The sequence below is a fragment of the Pagrus pagrus genome (assembly GCF_965226575.1).
Source record: "Pagrus pagrus genome assembly, chromosome: 9".
Classification (NCBI taxonomy): domain Eukaryota; kingdom Metazoa; phylum Chordata; class Actinopteri; order Spariformes; family Sparidae; genus Pagrus; species Pagrus pagrus.
In genome coordinates, this window is record NC_140193.1 from 21,680,242 (window position 1) to 21,697,899 (window position 17,658).

At 41.9% G+C, this 17,658-nt stretch overlaps 2 protein-coding genes across 9 annotated transcripts in view; both read left to right on the top strand.

The window, feature by feature from the left end:
• Window positions 1-13,708, top strand: part of LOC311262288 (phospholipid-transporting ATPase IH-like) — a 39,287-nt gene extending 25,579 nt beyond the window's left edge. The window contains exons 20-31 of one of the 6 annotated variants that reach the window (XM_084361567.1): window positions 498-675; window positions 768-870; window positions 1,421-1,566; window positions 1,964-2,023; window positions 3,322-3,449; window positions 3,545-3,680; window positions 4,161-4,184; window positions 5,169-5,234; window positions 5,484-5,587; window positions 5,687-5,852; window positions 8,198-8,404; window positions 9,907-10,046. In XM_084361567.1, coding sequence (XP_084217693.1) covers window positions 498-675; window positions 768-870; window positions 1,421-1,566; window positions 1,964-2,023; window positions 3,322-3,449; window positions 3,545-3,680; window positions 4,161-4,184; window positions 5,169-5,234; window positions 5,484-5,587; window positions 5,687-5,852; window positions 8,198-8,368 — 1,282 coding nt within the window. In that variant the 3' untranslated portion in view covers window positions 8,369-8,404; window positions 9,907-10,046. Of the gene's footprint in view, window positions 1-497; window positions 676-767; window positions 871-1,420; window positions 1,567-1,963; window positions 2,024-3,321; window positions 3,450-3,544; window positions 3,681-4,160; window positions 4,185-5,168; window positions 5,235-5,483; window positions 5,588-5,686; window positions 5,853-6,501; window positions 6,617-8,197; window positions 8,405-9,906 lie in introns of those variants that run through there. The other 5 variants (XM_084361568.1, XM_084361569.1, XM_084361565.1 and 2 more) reach the window with 5 other exon arrangements.
• A 2,240-nt stretch (window positions 13,709-15,948) lies between these two features.
• Window positions 15,949-17,658, top strand: part of mcf2lb (mcf.2 cell line derived transforming sequence-like b) — a 46,163-nt gene continuing 44,453 nt past the window's right edge. For 2 of the 3 annotated variants that reach the window (XM_084361247.1, XM_084361244.1), the window contains exon 1: window positions 16,050-16,218. In XM_084361247.1, the coding sequence (XP_084217373.1) occupies window positions 16,140-16,218 (79 nt within the window). In that variant the 5' untranslated portion in view covers window positions 16,050-16,139. Of the gene's footprint in view, window positions 16,219-17,658 lie in introns of all 3 variants that reach the window. The other variant, XM_084361243.1, reaches the window with a different exon arrangement.

The window sequence follows — 17,658 nt, forward strand, 5'->3', positions numbered from 1 at the left end:
CGAAGTTCAAAATAACAATTTGTCGGATAGCGATGAATGTGCCACCGCACACATCGGCCGCTGCTATCAGTGAGTGTTAGGTTAGGGCCAACAGCAGTCAACAAGGCGTTTATAGAGCAATGCTGATGTTCAGCCAAAAAATCAGTGCATCCCTACCTCAGATGTCTTCTATTGTCCAATCAGCAGTCCAGAAGCTAAAAGTGTTCAACTTATTGAAATGTAAGACAAGAAAAAGGCATTAAATTGTAACCATCACATTTTTACTTGATATGGTTAATCGATTATCGAAGTAGTTGCTGATAAACATTCTGTCAATCGACTTATTGTTGGTGCTCAGCAGTGTTTACACCAGTTCATGTGGTCAATGTTGTGGATCCATGTATCACATAATCATAAATTAAAGTTGCACTTACAACTGGTTATATCAGTAGAAGATCAAGACTAATCTGTTGTGTTGTGTGAAAAGCTCCCTTCTGATCTGTGATATTTTGTTCCAGGTTGTCAGTCGACTGCCTTGATTTCGGTCTGATCATCGACGGGGCCACTTTGTCTGCAGTACTGAAGCCTAACCAGGAGGGAGCCGGGCCTGGCAACTACAGAGATATTTTTCTAGAGATCTGTCGCAACTGTAGCGCTGTGCTCTGCTGTCGCATGGCACCACTGCAGAAAGCACAGGTGAGAGAACTGCACTTCACTTCAAAAATATACTCAAAGCACATTCCTGAATGAGGTACAGCTGTAGTTACTGAAGTTTTTGTTTTCGGCAGATTGTGAAACTAATTAAAGCTTCCAAGGAGCACCCCATAACCCTTGCCATCGGCGATGGAGCTAATGATGTCAGCATGATCTTGGAAGCACATGTGGGCATTGGTGAGCTCATTTCATCCATTAATATATACATTACATTGTTTCTATTAAGAGGCTGAGTTGTTTTTTAAAGCCCATATATATTGATGATTGAGAGTAAAACAATCTAATGAAGATGTTTGCGTCAGTGTTTGTTTTTTTGCGCAAAAACACATAATATAAACAAACATTTTTAGGCAAGAATCACAGAAATTGGGTGATCAGTTTGTGATGGATATGTACTGAAGCAGAATGTTTGACATCTGTCTGTAAACTATCAAGATTATAGCAACTATATAATGCAGGAATAGTAAATTGTAAACACAATTCCTGTCTCGAAATTGAATAAGTGTAATAGATAACCTATAAAAAGCAAAATATGAAACTTGATTTTAAAATGGTCACGTATACCCACAAATTCAGCTGATAAAAGATGTTAGAACTAGATTTCTTTTCGCATATCTCACCTATATTCTGCTGTAAACATTAGTGTCTGTATAGATAGGTGTTAACCCCCCTCTTGTGTTACGTTCTTGATCTGATTATAAGTAACCAACCTCTCTTTCTCCTTAAGGCATCATGGGTAAAGAAGGCCGACAGGCAGCGAGAAACAGTGACTATGCCATCCCCAAGTTCAAACACCTGAAGAAGATGCTGCTCGTTCACGGGCACTACTATTACATCCGAATTGCTGAACTCGTTCAGTACTTCTTCTATAAGGTACAAGACGGATGCCTCGTGTACTCAGTCATTTTAATCACTTTATAGTAATTCCCAGTGCAACACTGAGCTACAAAGAACCAGATTTTGCAGCTACTTTGACAGATTACCGGATTCATGAATCCCTGGTGCGGCGTTCTCTCCTGGATTCATGGCTACGATGATCAGTGTGGGCGGCTTCCACAGCAAGCAGTGCCCTGCCAACTGATTCATTTTTTCCTTTTGGCAGGCCAGCTCTGTGCGGCCCACTCAGTCAGCTTATAGCTCACAATCTCTGCATAAACAGAAATGTGTAGATAGTAGCATTTTTAGATTCTTCAAATCTCCTCATGTGTACTTGTCACAAGCCTATCACTCTCTCCATTCGTTGTTTTTTCTCCTCTTAAATCTTTTGCAGAATGTATGCTTCATCTTCCCTCAGTTCCTGTATCAGTTCTTCTGTGGGTTCTCCCAGCAGGTAAGCACTTAACACTGTGTTAGAGCTGCAGTCTGCAAGCACACAGCGGAGTGTTTAAATACACTATGTACACATTACATATTCTCACAGTGGTCTGGATTAAACCAGCTTTATATATTAGTTATTGCTTTTCAAAGGCAATGTAGCCACTGAGTGACATCACTGGAGGCAATTAATCAGATTACATGCAGCTTCCTCTGGAGCCACAAAAGGCTTTGTAGTACTGTTTTCACATATGCAGTATTACTCCCCAAGACCTGTAAACACACTCTAATGTGTACATTTGGTGGAGTTTCCCTTTAACGTTTATTTTTTAAAGCTGCAGGAATTCATATTTTCATGTTAACAATGGATCAAATGACGTAATGTGAAAGGTGTAGCTCACATTGACGGACCCACAGAGAAACTACCTACTCTAGTTACTCTCAGCTGTTCTGAGCATTTTCACCTCTTTTAGCTCATTGTTTTGATTTCACAGCCCACAAACTCCATTGTCATCAATCATGTTTCTAGCTGGAGCAGACAACTCTAATACATTAACTTCATGGTACCTGCCCAGCAATAAAAGGCAGATAAAAGCCGCTTTTCAGCCGCAGGAACTTTCTCTAGGGATCAGGAACCTTTTCAGTGCAGGGCACAGGGTCTAAATTAAGCTCTGTGGACATTATTTCAGTAGTACCTTCCAAAAGTAAGGAACTTTCAGGGTGGGGCTTGCAGCACTGAACATTTCTGATTGGTCGAGTACTTGCAACATTTTTCAGCCACTATAAAAATGTTTTTGTTTATTTGAATGAATGACGTCATACCCTAGTTGAAGTTATTTTGGCATAAAAACACTGGAGCAACTGATAGAAGTTGGACAGAACTCTGTGTAATGCTTGGGTTGGTGAGGTGTCTCCGACTTTCTGAGTCGAAAATGGGGGGGCTTTTCAGATGAAATGATGATGTCGACCAAGAACTCGGAAATTTCGACTGCCAAATTCAGATGGAACGCACCATTAGACTGTGGTGGAAAGGAAGCCAACAATGGGCTCAATTTACCTTTTAAAAGTAGTTCCTGGGCCTAAAAGTTTGCAAATTCTGGGTACTTAGGGTGGAAATGTGGCAAAAAGTTAGCGACTAGCTGAAGGACCAGACATTTTTCCCCACAAAAAAGCTTATGCTGTCATGTGTCTTCCATATTGCTAACTGTGAAATGAATGCTGCCCTCAAGTGGCCAAAAAAATGATGTAACTTAAAATTTCAGGATGGCCTTTTCCTTTCCAGATGTCTGACGTATGTTTATTGTCCCTCTGCAGCCTCTGTACGACACAGCCTACTTGACGTTGTACAACATCAGCTTCACCTCACTTCCCATCCTCCTCTACAGCCTGGTTGAGCAGCACGTCACCATGGAGACGCTCAAGAGGGATCCCTCCTTGTACAGGTGAGGTCGAAGGAGACATGTTGTCCGCGACCTTTATAATGCTACATTAGCTGCTTTTGCTCATTTTGCTTTGTTCTGTTTTTCCCTGTCTTTAGGGACATAGCGAAGAACTCCCTCCTCCGCTGGCCTGTCTTCCTGTATTGGACATGCCTGGGTGTGTTTGACGCTGTTATCTTCTTCTTTGGTGCCTACTTCCTGTTTGACAACACCACCTTCACCAGCAATGGCCAGGTAAGTCTCTGTCTCTGTCAACAGAGGAGCAAGGTAGAAATAGACCAGTTAAAGCACTTTTAGGGAAATGAAAAGAGGATAATGGACACAAAGTTTCTGAACGAACACTCATCCATCTCCATTGGATTCTCATGAAAGAGGCGTTAAGTGTTATAGACTGACTTTGTGGTCATGTTTTTGTCATTTAACAGTAAGGTTTCTATCCCAGCCCCCCTGTAGGTCAGCAACATTGGATCTCCATTCATATCGACAACGCAATAGCATCTTTCTCTGTATTGTTAATTTGTATCATGTCAACTGTTTTGATTGCCTTTGGTCCTGTTTTTTAAGTTGAAACATCCTGAAATTCATTTTACCCTTTGTCCTGATTCCTTTCTCTTTTTTCTTCCCCCTCCTTCTCTCTGCTTCCTCTCTCTTTATTTTGCTCCTCTTCCTCTCCTTTTTCTTCTTCTTCCTCTTCTTCTTCTTCTTCTTCCTCAGCTTATGACCACCAACACACAGATGGTAAGCCTGTCTCCCTCCCTGTCAGCTCTCTCTGTCTTTCACGCTTTTTTAGTTCCTGTCGTACCGTTTAAGCTTTCAGTTTGACCGTTTCATCCCGTTTCATCCTCTCTCACTTCACATCATCCATGCACTTTCATTTGAATGTGTAGTTTTCCAGTGCTCCATTATTCCCCCTAATCTCTGTAAAGCCCTGAATCCTGCACAGTACCTGATCCTAACAACTCCACTGACATAGTAGAAACCTTAGACGCTCCCCCACATTATCCTTGTGTTTCGTTGTGGTAGTAAATGGAGTATTGCTAGTATGTACTATAGATTAAGATCCAACATCTGTTTGTTGTTCTGTCTAACGTGTTTGTGCATTTGTGTGTGTATATGTGTGTACTTGTACGTCCATGTGTTTGTGGTAGCAGTTCTCGGGGGTTGGTTGGGTTTTAATTTCACCGCTCCAGCATCCAGTGGCTGGTCTGTTTTCATCTTTTTGTACGGGTGACAAACCCAAAAAATGGGTGTAAAACAGAAAATCGTAGTATTTTTCTCATCCACAAAGGAAAGGATTAATGAATGAAGGAAGATAGGTGCACTGGTACCAACAACCAGCTGTGGTTACTACATTAAAAAACCCCAGTTTGTCCATCTTGATCTGCCTCTCCCTCCACCCTCCTCCCTTCCAACTCTCATTCCATCTGTTCGCTCCCGATGTCTGCCTGAACCTTTCTAGGATTTAAGCAGGGAGAATCATGTGGATGCTCAGAGGTGATGGGAAAATATGCTCAGATAATTGGCCCCAGAGCTTAAAAGAAAGTCCAAGAGAATACTTTTTTTATTTTCTTTTTTAGATATGATGTTCGGTGGCTGTTGGCTCCTTTTTTGTGCCCGAATATGCACTGCAAAACCACAGGGTGTTCACTAATAAACAATCCATGGATGCAGGTGTGTGACTGATGTGACCACTAACCCTGTTCTCCCTCTCTTCCCTGGCAGATGTTTGGGAACTGGACCTTTGGGACTCTCGTCTTTACTGTGCTGGTGTTCACCGTTACGCTCAAGGTGTGTGAGCACGTGTGGGACACTCTTGTCTATTGCATTGCGTAATCCCTCCAATCCGAATGAGTTCATTACCGCTGCACACGTGCCCGATCGTATGCGAGCTTGCGGCGCTCATGTTAACTAGCGTGTTACATAAATGATCGACTTCACTGGCCGCTCAGTTTGCACAACAGTTAAACCCTGAAGGCAAAGCTATCGACTTCATTGACTGGTTGAGTGTTTACTATGTATTTATTCTGTTTGTTTCAGCTTGCCTTGGACACACACCACTGGACCTGGATCAATCACTTTGTCATCTGGGGGTCGTTACTTTTCTACGTTATTTTCTCTCTTCTCTGGGGAGGCATCATTTGGTATAATCCGCTTTGTTTTTTCTTCAGCATCAATAACCTTCATGTTGATTAAGCCTGTTCTGAAAATCAGATCATTTTTTGTTTCCTGCTGCTGCTCAGGCCCTTCCTGAACTACCAGAGGATGTACTACGTGTTCATGCAGATGCTGTCCAGCGGTCCGGCCTGGCTCAGCATCATCCTGCTTATTACGGTCAGCTTGCTGCCAGATGTCATTAAGAAGGTCCTCTGCAGGACCATGTGTCCCACAGCCACCGAACGTGCACAGGTAAGAGCTTGACTCCAAGGTCAAACTGAAGCTTTGAATTCTTTTGTTCCCCAGTTAGAGTTTAGATTTTTGTTTTCTTGCTTTGCTAAAACCATAAACTAATGACTAATTAATGCTTTCCCCATTTTTAAGAAAGTTAAACATTTTTAGCACATACAGTAACACATTTCAGTTCACAACCTGTATAATTGTCTCATATCCTAGCTGATACCTGATATTCTGACTGTAATAAACTATACGAGCAGGCAGCAAATCTATTCTACTCTATTAATCATCCAGTAAGACCATTAGGATTCCTAATAGCTTTGAGTGGCAGCGTGTTTTAGAATGACTTCCTGTTCCCTGTGGCTTAGCCTCACCTTCCCGTGAAGGGAGCTTCACCGTGAATGGAAAAATGAATGAAAGGTCTGACAGATTTCTTCCTGCTGTGCTCTTTCTTCTCCTTTCTCCCTTCTCGCTGCACCCTAATGGACCACCATAATCACAATTCACACCACCCTCCATCTCCATCACTCCTTTCTCCCCGTTCCTTTTCTTTAATTTCCTTTCATCACTCTCTCCTCTCCTCCTCTTGTTTCCCCCCACTGCTCCTGTGTGTGCCTGTGACTCTGCCCTCTGCACCCGCTCGCTCTTTCGGGGGTAACTGCAGTCCACTCGCCCGTGCCTTACTGTGGAGCCGTCCACCATCTTCATGCTTTCTCAGTCCTCCAGCAGAATGAGTTTCTGATTGGCCCAGAGAGAGGAGAGAGGAGCAAGAAGAGGAGGTGACTCTTTCTTTTAAGCCCTTATCTTTGTGTGCATGCTGGCATGTCCCAGTGTAAACCACTTATCACTGTCTCAACACCTTGCTTAATGTGAAACTAACTGTGAGGGCGCTCGTGACGACAGTAGTGACGGTGTTGATTTGCAGGCCAGGTTAGAACTGTGTATTTCTGCCTCTAAACATTTTCCCTTCCACTTGTGAAGTAAACATTTTCTATTATATATATCATGTTTTATATTTACTGTTTAAGAGATTTAAATTGCATCTACTACACCATGTTTCTTTTATGTTTTTCATATTGTTACATTGTCATGTGTTTTTTTTTAATAATATGGTATGTGTGGGACCAGTTTTCTGAGATTGTCAGAAACAGATTAACTCTTGGATTTTGCAGAATTCATGTGAAACAGCAGTTTGATGTTTTTTATCTACTGTAGGGCTGAAAGGAAAAGCCGATTAATGGAGAATTTACCAAAAATATATTATCAACCCTTTTGATAAATGATTGTTTAGTCCTTTTTAAAGCAAAAATACCAAAACTCTATCTTCTTTAATCTGTAGATTTACAGATTTTCTTTCTTCTTTTTACATCATTGTTAATTGAGTATTTTTTGGACCAGTCTGTTTTCTGACATTTATACTCAATGGGATTAATCGAGAAAAAAATGATAATTTAAAAAAACATTGCTATGTATTAATTATAACAGATAACAAACAAACAAATATTTTCCATTACCAATTAATCTGCAGATTATAGTCACAATTATTTAGTCTATAAAATGTCAACAAAATCACAATTTTCCAGAGCCCAAAGTGACGTCTTCAAATTACATCTTTTGTCCAACCAACAATCCAAAACCCCAGAACTCTTCTTTGACTGTCATACATGACAAAGAAAGGTGGCAAATCCTTTTATTTTTGCTTGAAAAATGACTGAAACAATTAATTGAATATCATAATAATTGGCCATTCATTGTCTTTTGATCGACTAATCGTTGCAGCTCTACCCAAAAGTGGGCTTGGCGCCCTTATTTTGCCAAACCGACATCAAATGTAGCGATGAACTGTGTCCATGGTGATCAGTGGTAAATACAGCTGTCCCACGCTGGGATCTACTGTGATGAAGTCACAATCAGAGTCGGTCAGGGATGCTATAGTGATGTCATATTCTGGAGCTGCAGGGAGGAGGAAAGGTTGCCACAGTTTTCGATCCTCAAAATTAAACGTGTGTGGGGATGTAAAATCTGATCAAAAGTGGTCCATTGAAAACAATATCGAGCCGAAGTGCCAGCTGTCAACCATAGTCATCTTCAACTTAATCTACACACAGGCTGGATATACACTCAGTTGGTACATCTTTCTAAAAATGATAACGTTGAATCAACACCTCTAAAACAGTCTCAGCATTACCTGAAAATCATAGTTTTTATGAAGGTTGGATTTATTGCAGGATTGCTGAATTAGCATGCGTCAGTTTTAGCTTGGTGTACCTAATAAAGTGAGAGCTGAGTATATATGGATACAAGACAACAGGTCTGACCAGGTTCCATTATGACCTCCTTTCCTTTAACGTCATCCACAGAAGGTAAGGACAGCAGGGGCCCTGGAGGGCTGTGTGGCTCCTGGCTCTGCAGGTGAGAGGGATCTGCTCCGCCCTTATAGGACCTGTGAGGGAGAAAGTGGAGAAAAAGCTGCTAGGACCTATGACTCCATGATGTCACACAGCCGCGGCACCCCGCACAGCAAACCCTAAAGTGCACCCCCCCCCAGTTGGGCTAGGGTCACCATGGTAACAGCACACAGAGGGCGTTGACCGCGGGGAGTCGGGTTCTTAATGCTGCTGCCATAAAGCTTACTGCTACTCTGCACCGCATGGGGCATTGTGTCGTGCTATGGCTCGGGCCGGGGGTTGGGAAGTGTCTGCACGAGACGTTTCCTTCCGTCAAACCTCCTTTTCGGATTCACAATCTCCAATTAACTCTGCAGCGCTGGTTCCAAAGCGTGCTGTGCTTCTCGCTGCATGTGGGGTGGGAATTATGTTGATCTGGGTACAAGCCAAATGAGACATTTAATCCAGTCTTTATTAGACCCAGGCTACTTAAAATCCACTGCCATTTGTCATTTGGGCTCCAGTAAGCAGTAGGTTTGTTGTGACTCCTTTTTGGTCCTGGACTGTAGCTGAAGATAGATGTGAGGGTAAGGTGTTTAAACTAAAGGTTCTGGGTCAGACTGTCAAGATTTAGAGGTTTATATAGATATGATTAACATTTAGTTTTATATTTTATTATTCAAGTTCAAAAGAAGGTGTCTTAATCCATTATTGATGCCACAGACAAAACTGATTTTGAAAAATCAAGGTTGGTCATGGCAGTGGCAAGCTATGTACTGTACACATTCACGCTGAAAATTGTCATCTTGTATCAGGGATACTGGTGACATCTGCTGTTTGAAGGTGGAATAGCAAGTGAAAATTGTGTCTTCAGAATAGGAATGCACTGATAGTGAAAGTCTGGCTGTGTGCATTACGATATTGGCCCATAGTAAGTGCTGATACATATTGTTGTTTTGTTGTTGTGACAGAAAAACAAAGACATCTCTTTCTTTTAAATAACTGAACTGTTTTAAATTCATTCAGCCCTTCATTACACTATCTTTGATAGAGCACAGATTGTATAGTACAAACTTATGAAACAGTCTTTAATATAAGTGTCTTTCACATGAAAAGGATTTTAAATTAAGAGCATTTTTAGCCCACTATATAACTACCTACTCAATTAAAAAAGAAAAAATCTGTGCTTCCATAGCCTTACAGACTGATGGCAGAAATGTAACTAGCTAATGACTGTGCCACTGTAAGATTTTGTGTGACACATCAGGTGAACATCAGTGCATGCTGTCTTATTTGCCGATGGCAGTCAATGAGGTGGTATTGTGCTCAGAGGATCTTTCATTGCATCCCTATTGCATAAGCATGCTTAATCTAACTTGTCTATTAATCAAAATGGGAATTTCTTATCATTGCAAATTATTTCCAGTGTCCACACTTCATGGATTTCTGTGTCCAGTTTGTTCAGTGAATTTGATCCAGGGATCCATGACGTGGTGTCATTAAAACTAAACATCTCAATATCTAAAACAAGCCTTCTGAATATAACCCTGCTGTTTGATCTTATGCATTAACCTGTCTTACGTCTGTGCCCATCTTCATGCATGGCGCAATGATTCTGATTTCCTTTTCTACTCCTTTGTTCTGGATTTTCTCATCACGATGCTTCCTCCATCTCTCTGCAGGATCATGAAAAGCTGTCGCGGGGTGGCGTGGCCGAGTCGACTCCACTGTCCTCTTGTCGATCCTACAAAGGCACGAGCACAGACTCCTCTCACCTCCACCTTGGCGCCGTGGAGATGCTGTCGCTCCGCCGGTCTGATCCCCTTCCCCAGAAACTACTGGCCCACTTGGCGGAAGGGGGAGGGGCAGATTTGTGCTCTCTCAGCCCCTACAGGCTGAGACTCTCAGGGGCTGGATTCGCCTACTACGCTCCAGGGCCGGAGACCTCCGTGTGAACACGAGCGCAGACTCTGACACTATGTGTACATGAATCTGGTGGGCTGAAACTCAAAGTACATCCCACGATGTGCGACCAAGATCTCAAGGATCAAGGATTTCTAGAGCAAAACACAAACAAACATGTTCACACACATCAACCTCCTTGCTGAGTTCACCATGTGCATTTTCTGGGCTACACCTGAGTGGATGACCCTTTAGAAATTGTAGCCCTGACGCATCATCTTCATACTTTTTGTTTCCGTGTAGTCCCTGTCTTAGTCTCATCAAAGTTCCTACCCAACTTTCACTTGAAAAAGGCTAAGAACAAAAGGGGAACCATGTGCGGAGGTGCATTGTTTCATGCACTATTGAACTGTCCTGTTTCAACACGTCGGACATTTTTGTATTCCTCGTCCTCATTTCCAGTCTCACGTTCTTGCCTGTTCCTCCATTTTCACGTCCTTTTTGCTCCTTTCTAAACGTTTGTCGGAAACATTTATGTACAGTACGTGGTCTGGCCAAGTAAGGGGCAAGCTCAGCCCTTTAGGTGTGCGTGCGTGTGCATGTGCGCGAGTGTATGCATGAATTTGCCTGTAACTGTATGTTTGTATGTGACACACCTTTGCCTTACAGGTAACCACACAGCAGCAGGCTAGGAGCCAAAGGAGAAGGGTGTAAAAGAAACAAAAAAAATGAGCAGAAGTGGTGTTTTACAAAGCCTTACACTCACACACACCCATCAGCTGAAGGAGAGAAATGGGGAAAATCCGAAGAGGGATGTGCAGTATTCTAGCCACCCTGCCTTAATTCATAGATACTCATTTTTAGTGGATTATATTTCTAGGTCAGTTTAAAAATGTTTGTGAGTGGACAGGGAGGTTCAGAGGGCATACATGTCTGGTACAGTGTGTCTCTTCTTTTACTCTCACAATCATGTTTGTTTTTCTTATCTGCCGTTGTAGCATGTCGGATCACTGCTGCATGCTGATCTGTCCTTCTTCTCTCGGGTCTTCCTTAAACCTCTTCAACACAGACATCATTCATTACGAAACATATCATGACACCTTGGCTGAATCCAAATGCCCAGACTTCACCGCTCTTGCAGACTCGCAGACTTTGGGGGGCTTGTTCACCGTTTGTCTGCGAGTGCCGAGGGCTCTTCAAACCCACATTTCATCCAGTCCACAAGGGTTGTCAGGCAGACTCTCTGCAGTGTCTCAGAGAGTCTGCTTGGGGTGCAGACCTAACTGGACTCACTGGTTTAGTGCCCACAATTCTTTGCAATATGGGCGGGAAATAGTTTTTTTCCCATTTCTGAAACGCCTTGACAATTAATGATTCGTTAATGAGAAATTCCTGAACAACTTTTAGTTCAGGACTGTATGGTAGGTAATGATGAGTTACTTGAGAACAGACCGGAAGATACTGTATTAATCAGGTCATTAGGTAATGATTAGTTCATAAATATCTGTGACATACTGACCATTTTCTTAATGAGTTGAACTAGTAACGACTCATTATTTACCAATTACTTAATCATTAGTTACTCTTTTTGTCATCCTTCAAGTAAAGTGAAGTGAAACACAATACAAATTAGTAACCAAGTAGACTCAATAAATACTAACTACTTAATCACAGCTTACTTTATTTGTGATCTTCAGGAGTGAAACATAATACTGAAATGCATTTTATAATTGGAGTGTTTAGGCCTGTCTACCAGCATCTTATACAGCCTTGCAGTCTCACAACCTCGCAGGCTTGACGTGATGACAGCGAACACGTCACAGTGTGTTCAACTGAAGTCTGCCAGAGCTCAGTCCTCGAGTCCAGAAGGTGGACATTTGGATTCAGCCCTTTTCTTTCTCATGACAATGAGCCCACTGTGCCACACCCGCCTCCATGTGGCCGCGTCGGGCAACAGCAGCAGCCCGACACCGATGGAGTCTTTATTTATGGATGTCCTAAATGACTTGTTGCATTGTGCTTGTGTGTTTGCTGCCATGCTCTGTGTTATGCAAAAGTTGTATGTAAGAATGCTAATGTCACGTCGTCACGTTATAAGAGGTTTTTCTCTGTGTTGCATTAATCCATGAGTTTTTATGTATTGTTCGAAAATTATTGATGGCGGTCACTGTTGATGTATGGATGTAACTTAAAAACTTTTGATATATATTGTAGTGAGAAGAGGGTGTTATATATATAGTATATATATAGTCTGTTGTAGGTAGGAGGGAGACTTGAATCGGCGATGTCACAATCAAATCAATAGAATGTTGAACTGATTTGTCCATCATGTCCTCCAGCTAAAGATTGTAGCTCATTATGGATGAACCTCTCTTCTGCATCTCTAACATCCGAAGTCCTCTTTGTCCAAAGCATATCTGTCGTGTTGCACAGCGAGTGACTGACTCTGGAAGTCTTGAATGTCAGATTCTGAAACATTTTTGTATGTTTATACAGTTTATTTTCATACACATCACCATCTGCCAACATGTATAGATTTAGTAACAGGTGTTCAAAGTTTTTATTTTTTTTCTTCTTCTTACTGGGGCACGGATGATTTATCAGTTTGGTTGGAGGTCTGGATTTGTCTTTTTCAGTTTTCACTCAAAGCCCCCACAGGTGTTTGGACTTGGGGGCTCACTCTGACCTCACTAGATTAATAATAAAAGAGCCTTGGTGCTTGTTATGCAGTGTCCCACCTCACTGTGCTGTTGCCATATTCTACATGTCACATTCTACCACAATAATGCTGTAAGGTCTATTTTACTTTAATAACGTACCGGGGAACTCTTTCTAGTCACTCTTCAAACACAGTTTGTTAGCAGAGTCCTTCAAAGCTCAGTTTTTCACGACTTACTCGTCATTTTTGTGTTTTCCATTCTGAATATTTCTTTTGCTACTTTTGTATCCCAGAGAGAAAACTATATTTTAACTCTGTTAGAATGTACGTTCAAGTTTATAACCAAAATGAGAGCAACATATACGTTATATGATTCATTAGAGATTTACCAATAGGTCTACACACTGCACTTTGTTCTACAACTGATCGGTTTTCCCCCAAAACAAGGTCTATTGTCTGTCGACTGGGGTTTATAAGTGTTCACTCCTCCTCACAAGTTATTTTTCTAAGAAGATTGTAGTGGGTGAGTTAAAAAAAAGTGACCAAATAACTTGAATGGAATGGACGGTCTGTAGGTGTCTCAAATGGGTTTATCGCACCAGCCTTCTACTGCTGATCAGAATGTCAAACTGCTTTTTTTCTAAGTCCATCAGCAGAACAGCAGGTGCTCCTCCTGTCATTCCTGAGCTTGGCAAAGGTCTGAAATGTTGACTCGTGTGCTCAGAGCAGCACACTTCATATCATACCTTCAGTACAGCACTGTTTGTATTACTAAACAGGTTTTGAGAATTTTACTTTTCATGGGGGGGATAAAGATTTTAAAAGTTCACCTGTTTACTTTTTGCCAGCCTGTCTGTAGCAAATGAGGGCAAAGCACTGTATTGTCATTCTGCTTGTAATAAAGAAAGAGTGAAAACATTTTCCTCTGTGTTACTGTTGTGTAATATTGTCAGAACATTTTGTATGCCATTATTAAGGGCTTCCAGTTCTAACCTGTCCTGTGATGTCATCCCCTACCTGTCCTCTGTCTGTTTTCAGGCAGACCTGCCCCTCAGGCAGACCGTCCCCTCATCAGCCACAGCAGACAACTGTTGCTTATGCTCCCATGTTTGAAATAAAGCTAAAATTAAAAAAAAGAAGAAAAAAAAAGGTCCCTGTTGGACTCCCCTATTGTAGATAAAATGTGATATGTGATTAAGTCCCCTCCATGGTTGCACAATTTTCAAGATAACAATAAAGTGTGAAAACACTGCCCTGCATGCTAGAAAAATGAGTTATCCACCAGTAATCAGTATTTTCTTAACAATGTTGATGAGCCACACTGTAAATATATTTTGACAAATAACTTAATTTTTTGCTCAAACTTAAAGATGCAATCTGTAAGTATGTGTATGTATGTCATTTTAGTTCAAAACATTAAAAAATATTAACTGAAATTGTCAACAGAATGTAAAGAAGTAAGAGTTTTGACGTCTTCGCATCCTGTTGCAGAGATATCTACTGAGGTTAGCATGCTAACTAGCTAACCCCTTCCCATCCCGGTCCAAAGGTCCAGTCCTAGAAGCCTAAATGACAACACTCCCCCAGTGCTCTGAGCTCCCAGTCTAGACCACTAGCTGCACTGCTAACTGAGCTAACTAGCAAACAGCAGTTTCAGTTATAGCAGTTAGGAAGGAAGAGGCATTGTTTCCCCCAGTCGCTATCCCCAGGTATTGCTGTTTTACTTTGCCTTTTCATAGCACTGAGATCAGGGTTACTTGGTCAAGTTTGGATTCTTATTACAGTTGCTTTTTGCTTTGGACCGTAGCCAAGCTGCTAACGGTAGCCATGTTGCTAACGTCACTAGTAATTCGGCAGGGAAATGCTAGAAGGGGGAATTTGAAAATTTATTTTTGCTTCAAGTGTTAAAAGTACAAGTAAGTAAATAAAGTAAATCATGCATATATTTGCATGTATACTATGAGTTAACCAGTTATCGGCCTTGCTGATTATCAGATATGATATTCAGCATTTTTCTGATTGGAATCAATGGGGTTTTTTTGTCTGATTGCCAATGAATAAATTAAACACTGCACTGCTTTGGCTGGTATGCAGCATCCAATCTGCAAAGTAACTAGTAATTAAAGTTATCAAATAAATGTAGAGGAAGGTCAAATGCAATATTTGCCTCCAAAATGTAGTGGAGTGGAAATTTACATTCAATCATTGCTAAAAAAAAAAAAACGCATTTAATGCAAAAGGCCTCAAGCAGTGTGTGGTTTGTCCATTCTGGGCTACTCTAGAAACATGGCAGTGCCACAAAAGATAACACTGTGACAGAGACACTGTGGAAGAGGACCTGCTCCTCTGTAAAAATATAAAGCTCATTCTAAGAAAAAGAGAACTCTGCTATTGTTAATTTCATTATTCATGTTTTTATTACATAATTATACAGTAATGAAAACATAATTCTGAATATTATATTCAATTTCTGCCAATAGATCCATCTTGATACACACTGGACCTGAGTACAAGCTAAGCTCCAATATATTTAGAAATGGATGTTTACTTCATGTTTTTACCTTCCTTTTCTTTTTTTTAAAAAAGACCAAAATATTGCAGTTGAATGAAAATGCAACTGGAGTTGACCCTTGTCTAAAGTAGCCCAACCATGTCTGTCATCACCTAGTGTCGTCACATGGTGCCAATGCAGCATAACCAATGGTGTGTGACCAGCAGTGCTTTGTGTGTTTCTACAGAAGAGTCTCTTCCGTGACACTGCTGTTATGCCTCGACTGCACACTGGGTGTCACTATTGGATCAGCTGTCGTCGTGCGAAACTGCAGCGCTGACCTTCACTTCCCCTCCCCCTCTCAGTCTGCCAGGTCTGCACAGGTTTGCAGCATCATGAGTGCTGAGGCTGAGGCATGCGTGTGAGAGAGAGGCATCCCGCTACACCTCCTCCTCCCCATCTCCATCGCCGGCATCCTGAGCTCTGCATCCCTCTGCGGAGGACTCGTCAGCGCAGCTGGGGCTGTCACAGCCGAAGCAGCTTCATCAGCATCATTCCCTCATCCGCCTCTGCAGCATCCTCTCCATCCTCGAAAGCACCCATCTCTCACAAGCATCCTAGCACCTCCGAGCTGCACACACCCCCTCTCTCACAGATATCTCTCGGGCTAATTTACCCTGCTGCATCCCTCTCATCCCCTTCTGGTCTGTCAGGCTTGCCACTCCACCATACCCCTTCTCCCATCCTCGTCATCATCATCCTCTCTCCGAGTCACCGTTCAGAAAAAAGCAGGCAAGCTGTCTCTTCTTCCCGTCAAAGTGTCCTTTGGCTGGGCAGCTGGTCTTCCGCTGTCCCTTTGGAGGATGATCCTGTGGATGAAGACAGAAGAGATGGCCCTTGGGGAGCTGCTGGAGAGGCTGAGGACTGTCACCCAAAGCATAGGTGGGTGACAACAACACATTCAGCAGCAGCTACGGTCCCTGGTTATTGCATTGTTGATTGCAGAGGATCATGGCTGTATGGATAAAGGTGAAATATGAGTCTGTACACAGCCTCAATGCAATTCAGTGTAGTACTTGGTTACATTTAGAGCAAATAAAAGGTGAAAGGAAGCGGTTTATGGAGAAAAAAGCAGGATCATCATGTCAGTGAGCCACAAAGCTTTGTTGCAGGAAGCCACACCAGGTTTAATGTGTCGCTGTTTGTGCTGTTTCTGCCTCAAGCGAAGCAAATGTTTGGCCATTAATCTGTGTTTTTGTTACAAGCGGTGGAAAATGTGATACTGACTCAGAGATTGAAAAGTAGTTCATGGGGTTAAGACACAAGAGCTGAAATGAATTGTAACACATTTTAGGATAATTGCATTAAATCTATACACTGATGTGTGTAAAATATGCTTAAACACAGGCTGCGATCAGGTAGATCTATGTTGTGATACAAGACTGTACCTCACTGACCTATTTCTTCAGTACTCCACCCTAATCATTTGTCTGATCAGAAGAGGTGTTGAGGACAGAAATGGGAGACAGTGACCTATATGTTCGGTCCATTCTCCTCTGTTACCCTTGACTGATTACTCAACATGGACTTGCCACTTCAGGTATATACATCACGTCTAAGATTTTGCCCTCAGGTGTGTGCTATTGTGTTTTGTGCAGCGCTCCACTGTGTACGTGTAGGGCCTTTCATATTTGCTGCGAACAATCAAATTTGTTGCGGGGGAAACATTTTAGGCCTTTTATGTCTGATTGCAGAGAAAAATGATCGCAAAAAAAAGCTATTTCGGAGCCTTTTTTCAGACTGATGATGTGATGTCCTGATGTTGGTGATTTATAACCACCGACTGAAGGACAGATTTGTATCCTTTATCACACTAATGGCACTTATATGAATGATTGAGTTATATTTCTGCTGTTTGCTCCCCTTCTTTTCTCTCTTGATCCATTTATAGAGATCTCCCTTAATCCACCCACTGCTACACAGCCACTCTCACATGCATGAATGCACACACACACCCACACACACACACACACACCCACACGCACACACACACACACACACACACACACACACACACACACACAAGACAGTCTTTTCATTTCATCTGGTGTTGATATTTTTTCGTCGGAGGTCAGTGATGCTGATCTTGTTTAGATTTTTTTTTCATTTTGCCATACTGTGTTGCAGTTTGCAAATCTTGCTGTCTTTGCAGTCTTTTTGTAGCTGTTGTTGTAATAAATATGTGTTTACTGTTACAATATGGAGAAATATTGTCTTTTATATGATTTTTGAGTTCTCTATGATGGCGAGGCTCTTGCTGCATGTGCTCTAGTTCCATCTTCTCCTCCTTATAGCACCAGAAATGGTGAAAGTAGTGAGTGG